The following is a 22,831-nucleotide window of genomic DNA, read 5'->3' on the forward strand; positions in this document are numbered from 1 at the left end:
TTATTACTCCCAGTGTTGCTCCCTCTAGGACATATGATGCCTGCAGGTTGTTGGTACCCAGATGCATAACTTTACATTTATCTACATTAAACTTCATTTGCCAAGTGGACGCCCAGACACTTAGTTTGTTTAAATCTGCCTGCAATTCACAAACATCTTCCATAGTCTGAACTATATTGCATAGCTTGGTGTCATCTGCAAAAATAGAAATAGTGCTATTAATCCCTTCCTCTATAAGTAGAGTAGAGGGAGTATAGTAGAGGGAGGGGAGGTGTGGTATATGGACAGGACGTGTAGTAGAGGGAGGGGAGGTGTGGTATATGGACAGGAGGTGTAGTAGAGGGAGGGGAGGTGCGGTATATGGACAGGTGGTGTAGTAGAGGGAGGGGAGGTGCGGTATATGGACAGGTGGTGTAGTAGAGGGAGGGGAGGTGCGGTATATGGACAGGAGGTGTAGTAGAGGGAGGGGAGGTGTGGTATATGGACAGGTGATGTAGTAGAGGGAGGGGAGGTGTGGTATATGGACAGGAGGTGTAGAAGAGGGAGGGGAGGTGTGGTATATGGACAGGTGGTGTAGTAGAGGGAGGGGAGGTGTGGTATATGGACAGGAGGTGTAGTAGAGGGAGGGGAGGTGTGGTATATGGACAGGTGGTGTAGTAGAGGGAGGGGAGGTGTGGTATATGGACAGGTGGTGTAGTAGAGGGAGGGGAGGTGTGATATATGGACAAGTGGTGTAGTAGAGGGAGGGGAGGTGTGGTATATGGACAGGATTTGTAGTAGAGGGAAGGGAGGTGTGATATATGGACAAGTGGTGTAGTAGAGGGAGGGGAGGTGTGGTATATGGACAGGAGGTGTAGTAGAGGGAGGGGAGGTGTGGTATATGGACAGGTGGTGTAGTAGAGGGAGGGGAGGTGTGGTATATGGACAGGTGGTGTAGTAGAGGGAGGGGAGGTGTGATATATGGACAAGTGGTGTAGTAGAGGGAGGGGAGGTGTGATATATGGACAGGAGGTGTAGTAGAGGGAAGGGAGGTGTGATATATGGACAAGTGGTGTAGTAGAGGGAGGGGAGGTGTGGTATATGGACAGGAGGTGTAGTAGAGGGAGGGGAGGTGTGGTATATGGACAGGTGGTGTAGTAGAGAGAGGGGAGGTGTGGTATATGGACAGGTGGTGTAGTAAAGGGAGGGGAGGTGTAGTAGAGGGAGGGGAGGTGTGGTATATGGACAGGTGGTGTAGTAGAGGGAGGGGAGGTGTAGTAGAGGGACAGCGGGTGTAGAGTAGAGGGACAGCGGGTGTAGCAGAGGATTGTCTATGGTACAGTGTAGCAGGGGGTCAGGGCTCGGGGTCAGACGCCGCGTTCAGTAAACATTTGCTCACACTTTGGACTTGCAGCGTTCACCTGAAATCACCCGACGCTCCCCGCAGCAACAAATCACAGCTCTACACCGCGCTTGAGGAATAAACCGTGCACTCTGATTGGCTGCTGTTGGAGGCCTCTATGATACAAGGAGGGAGATCTATGAGCCGGAGATACGTTGGTTGCTATGGGCAACTGCTCCATTTATCTTTCCTATTCCAGGCAGTGATGTCATCTGAAGTCTGTAATAGCCGTATAACAGTCCTGGAGGCGTCGCCGTGTCCTGTAATAATATTATTATAATGGCTGCAAACCATTGTCTTCTGACCATAGACGTCGTGATTCTGATCGGCGCTGATAAATGGCCACCACCCCTCCCCCTCCGGAGACGTCCTGTGATTCCAGCTCCGGCCTCTTATAACCCAATTGAAGGTGTTTGAGGTGTGACTGGAGGAGGTGGTCGGGGTCAGGAATGAATGAGCGTTGTGTCCCGGCATAAAGACGCCAGTGTGGAGGCCGAGAACCTGCGCATATAATGTACTCCACCCGGTGTGGCCTCACAACGTGCCGGACTCTATATAATGTGTATACGGCTGTATATAGGGGGAGGCACAGGCTGGTGGACTCTGTATATAATGTGCACACGGCTGTATATAGGGGGAGGCACAGGCTGGTGGACTGTGTATATAATGTGTACACGGCTGTATATAGGGGGCGGCACAGGCTGGTGGACTCTATATAATGTGTACACGGCTGTATATAGGGGGCGGCACAGGCTGGTGGACTGTGTATATAATGTGTACACGGCTGTATATAGGGGGCGGCACAGGCTGGTGGACTGTGTATATAATGTGTACACGGCTGTATATAGGGGGCGGCACAGGCTGGTGTACTCTGTATATAATGTGTACACGGCTGTATATAGGGGGCCGCACAGGCTGGTGGACTCTGTATATAATGTGCACACGGCTGTATATAGGGGGCGGCACAGGCTGGTGGACTCTGTATATAATGTGTACACGGCTGTATGTAGGGCCGGCACAGGCTGGTGGAGTCTGTATATAATGTGTACACGGCTGTATATAGGGGGAGGCACAGGCTGGCAAACTCTGTATATAATGTGTACACGGCTGTATATAGGGGGCGGCACAGGCTGGCGGACTCTGTATATAATGTGTACACGGCTGTATATAGGGGGCGGCACAGGCTGGCGGACTCTGTATATAATGTGTGCACGGTTGTATATAGGGGGCGGCACAGGCTGGTGGACTCTGTATATAATGTGTACACGGCTGTATATAGGGGGCGGCACAGGCTGGTGGACTCTATATAATGTGTACACGGCTGTATATAGGGGGCGGCACAGGCTGGTGGACTGTGTATATAATGTGTACACGGCTGTATATAGGGGGCGGCACAGGCTGGTGGACTCTGTATATGTGTACACGGCTGTATATAGGGGGCCGCACAGGCTGGTGGACTCTGTATATAATGTGTACACGGCTGTATATAGGGGGCGGCACAGGCTGGTGGACTCTGTATATAATGTGTACACGGCTGTATATAGGGCCAGCACAGGCTGGTGGAGTCTGTATATAATGTGTACACGGCTGTATATAGGGGGAGGCACAGGCTGGCAAACTCTGTATATAATGTGTACACGGCTGTATATAGGGGGCGGCACAGGCTGGCGGACTCTGTATATAATGTGTACACGGCTGTATATAGGGGGCGGCACAGGCTGGCGGACTCTGTATATAATGTGTGCACGGTTGTATATAGGGGGCGGCACAGGCTGGTGGACTCTGTATATAATGTGTACACGGCTGTATATAGGGGGCGGCACAGGCTGGAGGACTCTGTATATAATGTGTACACGGCTGTATATAGGGGCCGCACAGGCTGGTGGAGTCTGTATATAATGTGTACACGGCTGTATATAGGGGGCCGCACAGGCTGGAGGACTCTGTATATAATGTGTACACGGCTGTATATAGGGGGAGGCACAGGCTGGCGGACTCTGTATATAATGTGTACACGGCTGTATATAGGGGCCGCACAGGCTGGTGGAGTCTGTATATAATGTGTACACGGCTGTATATAGGGGACGGCACAGACTGGAGGACTCTGTATATAATGTGTACACGGCTGTATATAGGGGGAGGCACAGGCTGGCGGACTCTGTATATAATGTGTACACGGCTGTATAGAGGGGCGGCACAGGCTGGTGGACTCTGTATATAATGTGTACACGGCTGTATATAGGGGGCGGCACAGGATGGCGGACTCTGTATATAATGTGTACACGGCTGTATATAGGGGGCGGCAAAGGCTGGCGGACTCTGTATATAATGTGTACACGGCTGTATATAGGGGAAGGCACAGGCTGGTGGACTCTGTATATAATGTGTACACGGCTGTATATAGGGGGCGGCACAGGCTGGAGGACTCTGTATATAATGTGTACACGGCTGTATATAGGGGGCGGCACACGCTGGCGGACTCTGTATATAATGTGTACACGGCTGTATATAGGGGGCGGCACAGGCTGGTGGACTCTGTATATAATGTGTACAAGGCTGTATATAGGGGGCCACACAGGCTGGTTGACTCTGTATATAATGTGTACACGGCTGTATATAGGGGCGGCATAGGCTGGTGGAGTCTGTATATAATGTGTACACGGCTGTATATATGGGGCGGCACAGGCTGGAGGACTCTGTATATAATGTGTACACGGCTGTATATAAGGGGGCGGCACAGGCTGGCGGACTATGTATATAATGTGTACACGGCTGTATATAGGGGCGGCACAGGCTGGTGGACTCTGTATATAATGTGTACACGGCTGTATATAGGGGGCTGCACAGGCTGGTGGACTGTGTATATAATGTGTACACGGCTGTATATAGGGGCCGCACAGGCTGGCGGACTCTGTATATAATGTGTACCCGGCTGTATATAGGGGGCGGCACAGGCTGGAGGACTCTGTATATAATGTGTATACGGCTGTATATAGGGGGCGGCACAGGCTGGCGGACTCTGTATATAATGTGTACACGGCTGTATATAGGGGGAGGCACAGGCTGGTGGACTCTGTATATAATGTGTACACGGCTGTATATAGGGGGCCGCACAGGCTGGTGGACTCTGTATATAATGTATACACGGCTGTATATAGGGGCGGCACAGGCTGGTGGACTCTGTATATAATGTGTACACGGCTGTATATAGGGCTGGCACAGGCTGGTGGAGTCTGTATATAATGTGTACACGGCTGTATATAGGGGGAGGCACAGGCTGGCGGACTCTGTATATAATGTGTACACGGCTGTATATAGGGGGCGGCACAGGCTGGCGGACTCTGTATATAATTTGTACATGGCTGTATATAGGGGGCGGCACAGGCTGGCGGACTCTGTATATAATGTGTGCACGGCTGTATATAGGGGGCGGCACAGGCTGGTGGACTCTGTATATAATGTGTGCACGGCTGTATATAGGGGGCGGCACAGGCTGGTGGACTCTGTATATAATGTGTACACGGCTGTATATAGGGGCCGCACAGGCTGGTGGAGTCTGTATATAATGTGTACACGGCTGTATATAGGGGGCCGCACAGGCTGGAGGACTCTGTATATAATGTGTACACGGCGGTATATAGGGGGAGGCACAGGCTGGCGGACTCTGTATATAATGTGTACACGGCTGTATATAGGGGCCGCACAGGCTGGTGGAGTCTGTATATAATGTGTACACGGCTGTATATAGGGGGCGGCACAGGCTGGAGGACTCTGTATATAATGTGTACACGGCTGTATATAGTGGGAAGCACAGGCTGGCGGACTCTGTATATAATGTGTACACGGCTGTATATAGGGGCCGCACAGGCTGGTGGAGTCTGTATATAATGTGTACACGGCTGTATATAGGGGGCAGCACAGGCTGGAGGACTCTGTATATAATGTGTACACGGCTGTATATAGGGGGAGGCACAGGCTGGCGGACTCTGTATATAATGTGTACATGGCTGTATATAGGGGGCGGCAAAGGCTGGCGGACTCTGTATATAATGTGTACACGGCTGTATATAGGGGAGGCACAGGCTGGTGGACTCTGTATATAATGTGTACACAGCTGTATATAGGGGGCGGCACAGGCTGGAGGACTCTGTATATAATGTGTACACGGCTGTATATAGGGGGCGGCACAGGCTGGCGGACTCTGTATATAATGTGTACACGGCTGTATATAGGGGGCGGCACAGGCTGGTGGACTCTGTATATAATGTGTACAAGGCTGTATATAGGGGGCCACACAGGCTGGTGGACTCTGTATATAATGTGTACACGGCTGTATATAGGGGCGGCACAGGCTGGTGGACTCTGTATATAATGTGTACACGGCTGTATATAGGGGGCCGCACAGGCTGGTGGACTCTGTATATAATGTGTACACGGCTGTATATAGGGGGCCGCACAGGCTGGTGGACTCTGTATATAATGTGTACATGGCTGTATATAGGGGGCCACACAGGCTGGTTGACTCTGTATATAATGTGTACACGGCTGTATATAGGGGGAGGCACAGGCTGGTGGACTCTGTATATAATGTGTACACGGCTGTATATAGGGGCGGCATAGGCTGGTGGAGTCTGTATATAATGTGTACACGGCTGTATATAGGGGGCGGCACAGGCTGGAGGACTCTGTATATAATGTGTACACGGCTGTATATAGGGGGCGGCACAGGCTGGCGGACTCTGTATATAATGTGTTTACACGGCTGTATATAGGGTGAGAGGCACAGGCTGGTGGACTCTGTATATAATGTGTACTCGGCTGTATATAGGGGTGGCACAGGCTGGCGGACTCTGTATATAATGTGTACACGGCTGTATATAGGGGGCACAGGCTGGTGGACTGTGTATATAATGTGTACACGGCTGTATATAGGGGCCGCACAGGCTGGTGGACTCTGTATATAATGTGTACACGGCTGTATATAGGGGCGGCACAGGCTGGCGGACTCTGTATATAATGTGTACACGGCTGTATATAGGGGGCCGCACAGGCTGGCAGACTCTGTATATAATGTGTACCCGGCTGTATATAGGGGGCTGCACAGGCTGGTGGACTCTGTATATAATGTGTACACGGCTGTATATAGGGGGCCGGACAGGCTGGTGGACTCTGTATATAATGTGTACACGGCTGTATATAGGGGGCCGCACAGGCTGGCAGACTCTGTATATAATGTGTACCCGGCTGTATATAGGGGGCGGCACAGGCTGGTGGACTCTGTATATAATGTGTACACGGCTGTATATAGGGGCGGCACAGGCTGGCGGACTCTGTATATAATGTGTACACGGCTGTATATAGGGGGCCGCACAGGCTGGTGGACTCTGTATATAATGTGTACAAGGCTGTATATAGGGGGCCGCACAGGCTGGTGGACTGTGTATATAATGTGTAGACGGCTGTATATAGGGGCGGCACAGGCTGGTGGACTCTGTATATAATGTGTACACGGCTGTATATAGGGGCGGCACAGGCTGGTGGACTCTGTATATAATGTGTACACGGCTGTATATAGGGGGCCGCACAGGCTGGCAGACTCTGTATATAATGTGTACATTGCTGTATATAGGGGGAGGCACAGGCTGGTGGACTCTGTATATAATGTGTACACGGCTGTATATAGGGGTAGGCACAGGCTGGAGGACTCTGTATATAATGTGTACACGGCTGTATATAGGGGGCGGCACAGGCTGGTGGACTCTGTATATAGTGTGTACACGGCTGTATATAGGGGGCGGCACAGGCTGGTGGACTCTGTATATAATGTGTACACGGCTGTATATAGGGGGTGGCACAGGCTGGTGGACTCTGTATATAATGTGTACACGGCTGTATATAGGGGGCGGCACAGGCTGGCGGACTCTGTATATAATGTGTACACGGCTGTATATAGGGGAGGCACAGGCTGGCGGACTCTGTATATAATGTGTACATGGCTGTATATAGGGGGCCGCACAGGCTGGCAGACTGTATATAATGTGTACACGGTTGTATATAGGGGGCGGCACAGGTTGGTGGACTCTGTATATAATTTGTACACGGCTGTATATAGGGGGCGGCACAGGCTGGCGGACTCTGTATATAATGTGTACACGACTGTATATAGGGGGCGGCACAGGCTGGTGGACTCTATAATGTGTACAAGGCTGTATATGGAGGGTGGCACAGGCTGGTGGACTCTGTATATAATGTGTACACGGCTGTATATAGAGGGAAGCACAGGCTGGTGGACTCTGTATATAATGTGTACACGGCTGTATATAGGGGGAAGCACAGGCTGGTGGACTCTGTATATAATGTGTACACGGCTGTATATAGGGGGCGGCACAGGCTGGTGGAGTCTGTATATAATGTGTACACGGCTGTATATAGGGGGCGGCAGAGGCTGGCGGACTCTGTATATAATGTGTACACGGCTGTATATAGGGGGCCGCACAGGCTGGCGGACTCTGTATATAATGCGTACACAGCTGTATATAGGGGGCGGCACAGGCTGGTGCACTCTGTATATAATGTGTACACGGCTGTATATAGGGGGCGGCACAGGCTGGTGGACTCTGTATATAATGTGTACACGGCTACATATAGGGGGCGGCACAGGCTGGCGGACACTGTATATAATGTGTACACGGCTGTATATAGGGCGCGGCACAGGCTGGCGGACTCTGTATATAATGTGTACACGACTGTATATAGGGGACCGCACAGGCTGGTGGACTCTGTATATAATGTGTACACGGCTGTATATAGGGGGCGGCACAGGCTGGTGGACACTGTATATAATGTGTACACGGCTGTATATAGGGGGCGGCACAGGCTGGTGGACTCTGTATATAATGTGTACACGGCTGTATATAGGGGGCCGCACAGGCTGGCGGACACTGTATATAATGTGTACACGGCTGTATATAGGGGGCGGCACAGGCTGGTGGACTCTGTATATAATGTGTACACGGCTGTATATAGGGGGCCGCACAGGCTGGTGGACTCTGTATATAATGTGTACACGGCTGTATATAGGGGGCCGAACAGGCTGGTGGACTCTGTATATAATGTGTACACGGCTGTATATAGGGGGCGGCACAGGCTGGCGGACTCTGTATATAATGTGTACACGGCTGTATATAGGGGGCCACACAGGCTGGCGGACTCTGTATATAATGTGTACACGGCTGTATATAGGGGGCCGCACAGGCTGGTGGACTCTATATAATATGTACACGGCTGTATATAGGGGGCGGCACAGGCTGGTGGACTCTGTATATAATGTGTACACGGCTGTATAAAGAGGGCGGCACAGGCTGGTGGACTCTGTGTATAATGTTTACACGGCTGTATATAGGGGGCGGCACAGGCTGGTGTACTCTGTATATAATGTGTACACGGCTGTATATAGAGGGCGGTACAGGCTGATGGACTCTGTATATAATGTGTACACGGCTGTATATAGGGGGTGGCACAGGCTGGAGGACTCTGTATATAATGTGTACACGGCTGTATATAGGGGGCGGCACAGGCTGGCGGACTCTGTATATAATGTGTACACGGCTGTATATAGGGGGCCGCACAGGCTGGTGGACTCTGTATATAATGTGTACACGGCTGTATATAGGGGGCTGCACAGGCTGGCGGACTCTGTATATAATGTGTACACGGCTGTATATAGGGGGTGGCACAGGCTGGAGGACTCTGTATATAATGTGTACACGGCTGTATATAGGGGGCGGCACAGGCTGGCGGACTCTGTATATAATGTGTACACGGCTGTATATAGGGGGCATCACAGGCTGGTGGACTCTGTATATAATGTGTACACGGCTGTATATAGGGGGCTGCACAGGCTGGCGGACTCTGTATATAATGTGTACACGGCTGTATATAGGGGGAGGCACAGGCTGGAGGACTCTGTATATAATGTGTACACGGCTGTATATAGGGGGCGGCACAGGCTGGTGGACTCTGTATATAATGTGTACACGGCTGTATATAGGGGGCCGCACAGGCTGGCGGACACTGTATATAATGTGTACACGGCTGTATATAGGGGGCGGCACAGGCTGGTGGACTCTGTATATAATGTGTACACGGCTGTATATAGGGGGCCGCACAGGCTGGTGGACTCTGTATATAATGTGTACACGGCTGTATATAGGGGGCCGAACAGGCTGGTGGACTCTGTATATAATGTGTACACGGCTGTATATAGGGGGCGGCACAGGCTGGCGGACTCTGTATATAATGTGTACACGGCTGTATATAGGGGGCCACACAGGCTGGCGGACTCTGTATATAATGTGTACACGGCTGTATATAGGGGGCCGCACAGGCTGGTGGACTCTATATAATATGTACACGGCTGTATATAGGGGGCGGCACAGGCTGGTGGACTCTGTATATAATGTGTACACGGCTGTATATAGGGGGCCGCACAGGCTGGTGGAGTCTGTATATAATGTGTACACGGCTGTATATAGGGGGCGGCACAGGCTGGTGGACTCTGTGTATAATGTTTACACGGCTGTATATAGGGGGCGGCACAGGCTGGTGTACTCTGTATATAATGTGTACACGGCTGTATATAGAGGGCGGCACAGGCTGATGGACTCTGTATTTAATGTGTACACGGCTGTATATAGGGGGTGGCACAGTCTGGAGGACTCTGTATATAATGTGTACACGGCTGTATATAGGGGGCGGCACAGGCTGGCGGACTCTGTATATAATGTGTACACGGCTGTATATAGGGGGCCGCACAGGCTGGTGGACTCTGTATATAATGTGTACACGGCTGTATATAGGGGGCTGCACAGGCTGGCGGACTCTGTATATAATGTGTACACGGCTGTATATAGGGGGAGGCACAGGCTGGAGGACTCTGTATATAATGTGTACACGGCTGTATATAGGGGGCGGCACAGGCTGGTGGACTCTCTGTATATAATGTGTACACGGCTGTATATAGGGGGCTGCACAGGCTGGTGGACTCTCTGTATATAATGTGTACACGGCTGTATATAGGGGGCGGCACAGGCTGGTGGACTCTCTGTATATAATGTGTACACGGCTGTATATAGGGGGCTGCACAGGCTGGCGGACTCTGTATATTATGTGTACACGGCTGTATATAGGGGGCGGCACAGTACAGTCCGGTCCCATGTCCTCACCCATTGCCAGGCTGGCGGATGACATGAAGGGGTTAATGATTCACATCGCCCTGTCCTGGACTGTGTGGCGGGACTCCAGGTCAGGTGACTTTTCTGGCGCCGACTCCGTCACATTCCTCTGCTGATCACGTGACTCAGGAGCCACCACGTTTCTGATATTCAAAGACAAATATTTCACAAAGTGAAAGAATAAATTAATCGGTCCAATCGGACAGCAACGTCCCGAGCAAATCTGTAATATTAATAATCCATAATAGTAATAACCTATAATAATCCTGAATAATCCATAATCTATAATAATCCTGAATAATAAAACATAATAGCAATAATCTATAATAATCGTGCATCATAATCCATAATAGTAATCATCTATAGTAGTAATCTATAATAATCCATAATAGTAATAATCCCTAATAATAATAATCCGTAATAGTAATACTCTATAGTAGTAATCTATAATAATCCAAAACAATAATAATCCATAATAGTAATAATCCCAAAAAATAATAATAAAATTCCATAATACTAATAATTAGGGATTATTATTATTATAGTTTATAAGAATCGATTATAGTAGTAATCTGTAATAATAATCCCTAGTGATAATAGGTAATCTGCCACCCGGAACCTGCCAATGGTTCTCAATATCTCGGACAACGGACTCAAAGGACAACTGTGACCCAAAAAGGAAACCTGAAAAGAACGTCCAACCAGTCACCAGGGGAATCGTTCTGCTCCTCATATAAGACCTTCAGCCAATCATCAAATCCCCCCCTCCCCCTCCCCGGCCACACGTACCACAAGGACCAACCGGAAGTTCTCAGGGTCAACTCAAGCAGAACCCTGGTATGAGGGCCCCAGAGATGCCTTCCACCCCCCGAATACCAAGAACATCTCCTGGAACACGGGGAACACACGAGACCTCCACTACACAAGACCTGCGACCTAGGAAGAAGCAGCGATTCTCCCAGACGGAACTTCTCATCCATATCAAGCCCAAGAAGAGAAGACCCCGTCAAGACGGGTCAAAAGATGCCGCGACCTGGGGGTGAGCCGTCACCTGGGAGGGGGGAGCCGTCACCTGGGGGGGGAGCCATGACCTGGGGGGGGAGCCGTGACCTGGGGGGGGGGGAGCCGTGACCTGGGGGGAACCCCTCCATCTCCAGTGTCACTTCTTCTCCAGAAGCCGTCTACCATATATAATCATCTACTGTCCATCATACTGGAATCTCCTCCGAAATAAGATCCCTCCAAAGATCTCCACTCCAGCTGAGGACGATGACCCAGAATCCTCCTCTGACTAATGTACTAACGAAATCTAAAGATGGAAAGTTCTTGGAGGAACTCTGACTCCTTATTGTACATCTCCCACCACCCAGACAGAACGCCATAGAGATCTAGAACTGAGAAAACCCAGACCAGAGGATTGTAGAACATCGAATTCATCCTCCAAAATGCTCGACCTCTCAATGGACCCTGCACAGTACAACTTCTCCTGTCCTGTATATCTGTATATATATATATATATATATACACTGCACAGTACAACTTCTCCTGTCCTGTATATCTGTATATATATATATATACACTGCACAGTACAACTTCTCCTGTCCTGTATATCTGTGTATATATATATATATATACACACTGCACAGTACCACTTCTCCTGTCCTGTATACTGGGTGTAATTCTCAGTATCTGTATATATATATGGACACTGCACAGTACCACTTCTCCTGTCCTGTATACTGGGTGTAATTCTCAGTATCTGTATTATTCTGTATATACACTGCACAGTACCACTTCTCCTGTCCTGTATACTGGGTGTAATTCTCAGTATCTGTATTATTCTGTATATATATACACTGCACAGTACCACTTCCCCTGTCCTGTATACTGGGTGTAATTCTCAGTATCTGTATTATTCTGTATATATGGACACTGCACAGTAATACTTCTCCTGTCCTGTATACTGGGTGTAATTCTCAGTATCTGTATTATTCTGTATATATATATATATATATATATATATATATATATATACACTGCACAGTACCACTTCTCATGTCCTGTATACTGGGTGTAATTCTCAGTATCTGTATTATTCTGTATATATATGGACACTGCACAGTACCACTTCTCCTGTCCTGTATACTGGGTGTAATTCTCAGTATCTGTATTATTCTGTGTATATATACACTGCACAGTACCACTTCTCCTGTCCTGTATACTGGGTGTAATTCTCAGTATCTGTATTATTCTGTATATATATACACTGCACAGTACCACTTCTCCTGTCCTGTATACTGGGTGTAATTCTCAGTATCTGTATTATTCTGTATATATATATACACTGCACAGCACTACTTCTCATCTTTTTAATAAATGTTAACAAACATACACATGCCATAAATCCGCACATACAATACACGGGTCATAAACCAACACAAAATGAACAAGTTCTAAACACATTATGAATCTCGGCCGCCTCCTCTCTGGTCCAGATCACATTCCTACCAGCACTCAGTCTTCTGTATTATAACTCACATCATCCACACATCACTCATCATCCACACGTCACTCACATCAGTATAAATACAAATACACAAAACTCATAGTCACAACATCAATCCAGACGCCTCAAAAGAACAAAATCAGTAACAGTCTAAAAAATAAAATAAATAAAAATTGTTAAACCACAATAAAACCAAAAACTGACCCTAACCGGTCCGTGTGCCCATCAAAATATATTAACCAAGGAAAATGAGAAATTCCTACATGAGAAACACAAACTGAGCCTAATCGGCAAATAACCCCCTCCCCTTTTTTTTTTTTTTTTAATGTTTTTTTTTTTATTCTTTTTTTTATGTTTTTTTCCCTCCACCCTTTTTCTTAACCACAAATTCGCAATATGAATACCAATTAGTAACCAATATATACAATATATACAAAACAATACTGAACATACATATATATATAATATCTACATTATACCCATATTAATGACTTTTTATCCAATTCAAGACCAATGTCCAGTCCAAAGTCCTTACCTAAGCTCCGACCAACACCATCGTCCATCCTTCAATGTCTCTTTGATCGGGCCCGGCTTTTTCTTATTATTTGAACCACCCCCCCCCTCCCCACCTTTCCCTCCTCCCCACCTAACACCTAACCCCCTCACATCTATACAAAAATGCTACACTCTACAAGATATAGTAAGTAAAGACTCAGCCTGTACAATGGCATACATTACCTGACATAACACATAAAACATCCTTAACAAATCCTACCCACAAGGCCCTGGTTCGGTACCTGCAAGCCCTATATCCGTCATCAACTATAAAGAAAACAAAAAGCTACAGTGGCAGCATTAGCCCCCCACCAGGAATAGAGACGACTAGACTAGGGCACGCTGAAGGAGAAACCCCTCCAAAGCATGGAGGCCCTACTCGTGCCCAGTCTCTCGAACTCCAAAGAACGAAGCTTCCCCAGGTCACCAAGAATGTTCCTCACCACCTCTTCCTCCGGGAAGGTTTTTTGTCTGGTTGATACAAAACACCGTGCGTTCCACGTGCCGTACCTGACCGCTAAGCTGACTAAGAATAAAGTGCCCCGATCTCGACCACCCAGGTGTCTGAATGTTCCATAGGCCCATTCCGCATAGGAGAGACCGGTCAGACCAGGCCAACCAATGGAGGCACCCACCCTGCTGTAGACCCCTGTATTGAAGGGACAATGAAGCAGGAAGTGCTCCATGCTTTCCAGCACGTCGTCACACTCCTCCCGGGGACAACCCCTTTCCTCAGGGTTCCTGTGTTTCAAGTTGTCCCTCACACACAGTTTCCCATGGAAGCAACGCCAAGCCAAGTCCCAAAACTTTAAAGGGATCCTACTAGAATTTAAAACCCTCAAACCAACCTCCAGATCCCGACTTGGGCAGTCCCTGAGCGCCAGGGGCTTCTGGAAATGGGTCAACAGAACCCTGTTGTCAAGGAGCCTCCTTGACAGAGTCCTGATCTCCCACATCCCCAGACCCCACCGGTGAATTGTTTTCAGAACCACGGTAGCGTAAGCCGGAAGATGCCCATGCGGCGTGCGAAGGTCCTTCACTTGCCCTCCTGTCTCCCATTCCTGGAAGAAAGGCCGAAACCACCCCCTGCAGGAGACTACCCACGGAGGAGCCCTCTCTTGCCAGAGGTTTGACATGTTGATCTTTACAAAGGTATTAACCAGGAATACCACCGGGTTGACCATACACAACCCTCCTAGTCTCCTCGTACGGTATGTCACCTCCCTCTTGACTAGGTTCAGCTTATTCCCCCATAACATCTGGAAGAACAAGCTGTAGACCCGAGTCCAGAGAGGCTCTGGCAAGATGCAGACACTGCCCAAATAGATTAACAAAGGGAGCAGGTAAGTTTTGATCAAGTTGACCCTTTTTCTGAGGGTCAAAGACCAACCCTTCCACTGGTCGACCTTCTGAGCGGCGATCTTTAGCCTGCTGTCCCAATTTTGTTTGGGGTAATCCCCCTGGCCAAATTCGATGCCGAGAATTTTTACAAACTCCTGAGGCCCTGGAAGAGTGTCCGAGAGATCAAAGGTAGGATCTCCCCCTCCCAGCCAGAGACTCTTACACTTATCCTGGTTGATCATGGACCCGGATGCCTCCGAGTAGCGGTCAACTTCAGACATCACCCACTCTGCCTCCCCTCTCGAGGACACAAAGACGGTGACGTCATCCGCATATGCCACCACTCTCAGAGTGGCTTCCGAGGCTGCCAAGTCCATGCTGACTCTCACCAACGGTCCACGATCTACCCTCCCAAGGAAGGGGTCAATCGCGAACACGTATAAAAGCGGGCTCAGCGGGCAACCCTGGCGAACCCCAGACCCAACCTCAAAAGAGCGGCCAATCCAACCGTTCACAAGCGGAAAACTCTCTGCCCCTGCATAAAAGATCTTAAGCCAATCAACAAACCCCCCCGGCAGACCATACATCAGAAGGACCGACCAGAGATACTCGTGATCAACCCGATCAAACGCTTTTGCCTGATCCAAGGACAGCAAGTACCCCTTCCAACAGCCCGCCCTACTCTGCTCCACTGCCTCTCGGACACCGAGTACAGCGCTAAACGCGCTGCGGCCTGGAACAGAGCAATGCTGAGCCCCCGAAAGGAGCCGGGTGCAAATTTCACCAGCCGATTAAACAGCACCTTTGCCAGAACCTTTCTGTCCACATTGAGTAGCGCTATGGGATGCCAATTCTCAATGTGCGATGGGTCTTTACCCTTTGACAGGATGATCAGGGCCGACCTCCTCATTGACTTCGGCAAAGTGCCCGAGGAAAGACACTCATTCAACACCTCAGTCAACAGGGGAACTAAAATGTCCTTAAAGGTCTTGTAAAATTCAGACGTTAAGCCATCTGGACCCGGCGACTTCTTGAGGGCAAGCCCTTCAATCGCCAGTCTCACTTCCTCTTCCCTGATCGCCTCTGCCAAGACACCAAGAGAGGGGTCTACTCCTGGTTCGGGGACAGTTTCAGCCAGGAAAGCCGACATCGCATCCCGATCAAGATCCATCTTTCCCAAGAGGTGCGAGTAAAAGGATCTGACGACCTCCAAGATCCCTGATCTGGACCTTTTCAGGGATCCTGTACTGTCCATCAGTCCTGAAACCACTTTACTATTTACTGACATCTTGCAGTTCTTGTAGGGGTCGGGCGAGCGGTACTTCCCAAAATCCCTCTCAAAAACTAAAGATGCGTGTCTATCATACTGGCAACTCTTAAGCAAAGATTTCACTCTGGAGATGTCCTCGCGGGCACCTTCAGTCAAGACAAGATGCTCGAGTTTCCTCCTCAGGCCCTGATACAAGCGGTACCTGTCCAGGCTCCTGAGGCTCGAGAGCTGGCGGAAGAAACTCGCCACCCTTTTTTTGAACATCTCCCACCACTCCGACTTACTGCTACAAAGATCCAGTAATGGTACCTGGCTCTGAAAGAAATCCTCAAAGGACCGTCTTATCTCCGCTTCTTCCAAGAGAGACGAATTGAGCCTCCAAAAGCCTCTTCCCATCCGGGGGGTCTCTGCAACATTCAGAGAAAATAAAATTAAACAGTGGTCGGAGAACTCCTGTCCTGTATACTGGGTGTAATTCTCAGTATCTGTATTATTCTGTGTATATATACACACTGCACAGCACCACTTCTCTGTATTCTTGATTTCTGGTTTCTAGTATTTCCACTAACTGATATTTCCTGTAGTAAGATAAATATGGGTCAAGTCCGGGTCCCTGTGCTATTGAGTTATAGTCAGTAGTGCTCCCTCTAGAGGCAGGTTGTGGTATAAGTGCCTATATATAACACCTTTATGATTACAGCTCTGACCAAACATGTAAGGAATTGAGCTCTTCCCTCTGTCTCGTGTATCTGTCCATCACTCTGTATATTATATTATTATTATATCCTCCTGTCTCTTTATCACTCTCATCTACCCTCAGGCCGGAGTTTTTGTGCGGAGGAGACATCACAGGAGATTCCGGCTACATTGCCAGTGAAGGATTTCCAAGCTATTACCCTCATAACAAGAAATGTGTGTGGAAAATAACGGTAAGAGAGTACAAAGAGACAGCACAGTGGAGGGGACTATTTGTAAGACTTAGACAGGTGCAATTAAGAGTTGTGTGTGAGTCTGAAGAGACTTAGCAGAGAAGATAAATAGAGTGCTAGGAATAATATGTCGTCAGGAGACTGCCCAGACCGCGGGGAGACTGCCCAGACCGCCGGGAGACTGCCCAGACCGCCGGGAGACTGCGTAAGCTGTCAGTCCCTTACTTCTAGCACAGTGACATCAGAGATATCAGAGCGGACAGCTGAGGCTTCACCACATAGTCCGGGATGCTGCTCTTTGCCTCCCATTGTATTCTGCTCTCCGGACACCAGGTGCCCTTTCTATATGGTTGGCCGCTTTCTGCCATTCTGTGATGCAGCCTTGCTGGAGACCTCACTCCGACGCTAACCCTTGCTCAGATCCCAAGTGTCTGGCCGTCTTGTCTCCACGGTTCTGGTTACACTCTAGGTACTCACTGGCCTGCTCCTCTGCACACAGCTTATCTATAGACAGCTCACACAGGCCACCGCCTACTTGTGAACTGACCGGAAACACTTCACACACAGACACTTCCTGCCCTGGCGGAATCTCCTACCCCATAAGCAGCCTCTCTAATTACAATACCTCCTTCTGTAGGTTACCTTTGAACAGTTATAGGTCTCCCCTTGTGGTGACTGTGGGTTACACTTCTCCATCCCGGCCACCTTGGTGTTCATCACATAGTCCTCAAATCTGGAGGGCAACCTACCCAAAATTAGGTTGTTGTAAGTGCCAACCTGGGACTAGTCATCTCCTTCAGGGACTTGGCCTTCCTCTCTTCTGGGTGACACACAAGACTTCTCTACACTCCAGTGGTCCTGGCCCTTCTTCGTGTGGTGTGTCTTCATCCATGAGTGTTACCCCTGCTGCCGGAGGGCTAGCTGTAGTGGATTCTGCCCCAACGTCTCAGCCAACTTCTCGGTAACAGCCGATACTACCACCAACAGCTCCAGCTTAAACAGTTTTTCTCTGGATTTTTCTCCCTGTCCCGCAGCGTACGGCTGGCACAGGCGAATATCCTCTCTCCGCCATCTTAATCTTGAGTCAGAACTTCCCCAAGGCCCTTTAAACTTCCATCAGTATAGAGGGCAAAGGGCTTGTAAAATAAGCATAGGACCGGACGGGTCACTAGTCAACTGTCTCGTCAGGTCACTGAAGGCCTGATCTAACTCTACTCCCCATATGATGGTTTTTTTGTTGTCTATAGGGTGGCCCCCTATTGCGAGCATACGGGAGTGCAGCCACCTAAACGAAGTCCTTTATGAACCGCCAGTAGTGTGGACGCCTTCCTTCGTCACCACGTGTCCCAGGTTCTCAACTCTTTCTCCAAACAGATGGCATTTTCTGGGCTTCAGCTTTAGCCGTTGCTCTTCCAACTGGGTTAACACCAGGTCCAGTCTCTCCAGATGCTCATGGAAGGTGAAGGTTTTCTTAGTAGATCAGTAGACACTCAGAATTCAGCTCCCATAGGCGCAGGTCCATCCGTCTCTGAAAGGTTTCTGGGGCATTGGTGAGATGTTAGGGGACACATAGGAACTCAAACAGCCCACTGGTGGGGTAAAAGTGGTCTTCTCCATATCATTTTCATCCACGGGCACCTGCCAGTATTCACTGGCCAAGTCCAAGGTAGAGAAGTATTTAGCTCGGCCCAGGAGTCCTCTATTCGGGGGAGCAGGTGGGTGTCACTATGCAGACGTTTAGATGCCTATAACCCACACAGAACCTTAAGCTCTTGTCTTTCCTCATGACTAAAATGATGGGTGATGCCCAAAGCCTCTTGTTCGGTCTGCTGATGTCTCGCCTTTGTTTCAGTAACGCCTTATCCTCTTGCTGGAGAGATGCGACGGTAGCGCTCACGAACAGGTCGGGCATCTCCCATTGGGATCTTGTGTTGCTGAGTCTGGGTCAACCCAAAATCTGTTTTGTTCCAGTTTGTGGCATGCGCCCAGTACTTCAGCCAGCTCGTTCTTTTCACCAGTAGACCTTCTGGCTGTACCTCCTTCAGGAGCAGTCTCCCATAGTCCTTGTTGACCTCAAACTGACTTGGCACACTGTGAGCGTAGCGATGCCCATATCTGCCGTCTCAATCCACCAGGACGCTTCTTGTCCGACCTGATCTTTTTGACTGGGAACACTTCTGCCATCAGCTCCCGGGGTGCAAGGGTCTCATCGTGCTTGGTGACATTTACCATTCTTAGCAGCACTTGCCCGGTCTGGACTTTACAAAAGGGTCCTGGCCACAGCTGTCCCTTATCTACTGGCTCAATCAACACAGTAACTCCTTTTAATCCCTGGTTGGTACCCACTGGCAAGGGCAGCAACACTACACGGCCAGCTGGGAGTTCTAGAGTTTTAGACCACCTGTTCTACCAGACTAATTTAGTAGCACCTTCAGGATCCAGCACTGCTAGAGGGCTCTACATAGGGCTATCTGTGAGGGTTTATGACTCGGAACGTACTTCCAGTATTTGGGTCCCAACTCACATGCCATGAGTCCATCTAACTTTCGCAATACATCCATCCCAAGAATCACTGGAACATCAGAGACCATTGCTCTCTCCACCACCTCTACTTCTGTTTGGCACAACTCTCAGCCCTATAATAAAATGTCCACGTCCATTACTCTTACAATAGGGATGGGCAAGCTGTTAGCTGCCATGAGGCGCACCCAAGTTGAACTCCCTTCCCATAAAAAGAAGGGGAAGTGCATTTCAAAGACTGACTTGGCAATGGTTGTAACATGGGATCTGGAGTCCATAAGAAAAGATAGCCCAACTACGTTAAACTTGGCCACCACCGGGCATTGTCCCAGCAAGTTCTTAGCTTCTACCAGGGGGCATAATTCGGCACCTTCCTCTGCAGTTTGCGCTCTTGTTTAAGGTCCTGCGGCTGGCAGTCGCAGGACAGCATGGGCAGTGCCGGGCAAAATGTCCAATTCGATCACATTCCCGACATCTTCTTCTACCAGGCTGGTCCCTTCCTCCAGCTTGCCTTCCAGAGGATTGACGCCTAATGGATTTTCAATTATGGGGCAACACGTCATCTCTTTTGACCACCAGCGCTTCTTTCATCATCCCCTCCAGAGATGCCACCCAGGCTGCCATGCGTTTGTCTTTTTCGGACACCAGCTCTGCTTGCAGGGCCACTGGGACCGTCCCAACTTGCTTCTCTTTTCTAGGGTTATTGTTTCCTTAAGCACCTGGTGTGTAGTTGATTCATTTCAGCAACCCCCACCATCACTTTGTTTTATGCTCTCCGAAAAAACAGACGCTCTTCTCTGTATGGATGCCACTTCCCAACGTTCTGCAATGCAGTCGCGTTTTGCAGGAGATCTCACTCTGGCGATGACCCTCGCTCAGATCCCCGATGTCTGGTCACCTTGTCTCCTTAGCTCCACTCATGGTACTCACTGGCCTGCTCCTCTGCACACCGCTTTACTGTCTTCTACTTACCCGGAAACAGCCTCTCTAATTACAATGTCTCCTTCTGTAGGTTAGAGATGAACAATTATTTGCTTACCCTTGTGGTGACTGCGGGTTACAACTACAAAGACCAGCAGGAGACCACACAGACCGTCATTAGACACAGTAGCCATCAGTAGACGCAGGAGCCGTCAGGCCACACAGGGGAGGTTTATAAAACTTAGTGACCTAGGCTAAAATCTGTCCATGTTAAACCTATCACAAGAGGTTCTCAGAAGATACAGAGACTGTCGGAGGTCAGCAAAAGACAGGGTGTCAGGAGATACAGAGACTGTCGGAGATCAGCAGAAGACAGAGAGGGTGTCAGGTGATACAGAGACTGTTGGGACTATCATGACCCAAAGCATAAGGGACCCAGAGACCACAGAGGTTCTAGGAGACATAGACAGAATATCTTGAAAGCGATTTATCTTCGAACCTTCTCCTTACTGGTGACAAAGTCTCTTGAGAGGGGACCCAGGGTCAGGGCCTCTCCTAGAGACAGGGATGTGACATATCTTTTTGTGGCAGGTTCCCGAGGGTCATGTCGTCATCCTGTCATTCCGCGTACTGGACATGGAGTCAGACCCTTCCTGCCGCTACGACTACCTCAATGTCTATAATGGTCATGACATGAGCTCCCAACGTCTGGCTCGAGTGTGTGGGACTTTCCGACCAGGAGCTCTCACGTCCACCGGCTCCCAGATGATGCTGGAGATGTCCTCAGATGAAGGAACTGGAGGACGAGGGTTCCTAGCCTGGTATAGTGCTGGAGCCCCATATCTATCTGGTAAGAGACGGCAGGGGGAACCAGGCGGTGGAGATGTGCGGGTGTAAGATATCACACATTGTCACACAGTAATGTATGTATTCCAGACAATCTGATGTGCGGGGGGAAGTTTGAGAAACCCCAAGGAAGTATAACGAGCCCCAACTGGCCAGAAAATAATTACCCCAGTGGAGTAAGTTGTTCCTGGCATATCGTGGCCCCAAAAGACCAGGTGAGAAAATCTCTGTGAACCCGCAGGATAGATTGTTACAGAAGTCCATATTGTGTACACTAGGGATCATGAGGGGCCGGCTGGTTCTGGAGCTCTGTATGATTTACACTAACACCAGTGGGATGGTAGGGGGGGGGGGTCCAGTACTGGAGGTCTGTATGATTTACAATGACGCCTGTGGGTTGGTAGGGGGGGGGTAGTCCTGGTTCTGGAGGTCTGTATGATTTACACTGATGCCTGTGGGTTGGTAGGGGGGGGGTGGTCCGGTTCTGGAGATCTGTATGATTTACACTGACGCCAGTGGGTTGGTAGGGGGGTGGTCCAGTACTGGAGGTCTGTATGATTCACACTGACGCCTGTGGGTTGGTAGGGGGGTTAGTCCTAGTTCTGGAGGTCTGTATGATTTACACTGACGCCTGTGGGTTGGTAGGGGGGGTGGTCCGGTTCTGGAGATCTGTATGATTTACACTGACGCCAGTGGGTTGGTAGGGGGGTGGTCCAGTACTGAGGTCTGTATGATTTACACTGATGCCTGTGGGTTGGTAGGGGGGTTAGTCCTGGTTCTGGAGGTCTGTATGATTTACACTGACGCCTGTGGGTTGGTAGGGGGGGTGGTCCGGTTCTGGAGATCTGTATGATTTACACTGACACTAGCGGGTTGGTAGAGGGGTGGTCTGGTTCTGGAGGTCTGTATGATTTACACCGACACCAGTGGGTTGGTAGGGGGAGGGGTGGTCCGATTCTGGAGGTCTGTATGATGTACACTGACACCAGAGGGTTGGTAGGGGGGTGGTCCGGTTCTGGAGATCTGTATGATGTATACTGACACTAGTGGGTTGGTAGGGGGGGGTGGGGTGGTCCGATTCTGGTGGTCTGTATGATGTACACTGACACCAGTGGGATGTGGTAGGGGGGGTGGTCTGTTTCTGGATGTCTATATGATACATTGACCCCCTAGTTCTACATCTCTCAGGTAATTGAGCTGTCATTTGGAAAATTTGACATTGAAGAAGATAGTTACTGCAGATATGATTACTTGGCCGTGTTTAATGGTGGAACAATGGACAACAACCGGCAAATTGGGAAATTCTGTGGAGACGCATCACCCAAGTGA

At 49.4% G+C, this 22,831-nt stretch overlaps 1 protein-coding gene across 2 annotated transcripts in view; it reads left to right on the forward strand.

Moving 5' to 3' along the window:
* Positions 1–22,831, forward strand: part of PCOLCE (procollagen C-endopeptidase enhancer) — a 30,285-nt gene that overhangs the window by 5,839 nt on the left and 1,615 nt on the right. For both annotated transcript variants that reach the window (XM_075847328.1, XM_075847329.1), the window contains exons 2-5: positions 17,107–17,215; positions 21,248–21,506; positions 21,593–21,717; positions 22,691–22,827. In XM_075847328.1, the coding sequence (XP_075703443.1) occupies positions 17,107–17,215; positions 21,248–21,506; positions 21,593–21,717; positions 22,691–22,827 (630 nt within the window). The remainder of the gene's footprint in view (positions 1–17,106; positions 17,216–21,247; positions 21,507–21,592; positions 21,718–22,690; positions 22,828–22,831) is intronic.

Source organism: Rhinoderma darwinii (assembly GCF_050947455.1).
Source record: "Rhinoderma darwinii isolate aRhiDar2 chromosome 3 unlocalized genomic scaffold, aRhiDar2.hap1 SUPER_3_unloc_2, whole genome shotgun sequence".
Lineage (NCBI taxonomy): Eukaryota > Metazoa > Chordata > Amphibia > Anura > Rhinodermatidae > Rhinoderma > Rhinoderma darwinii.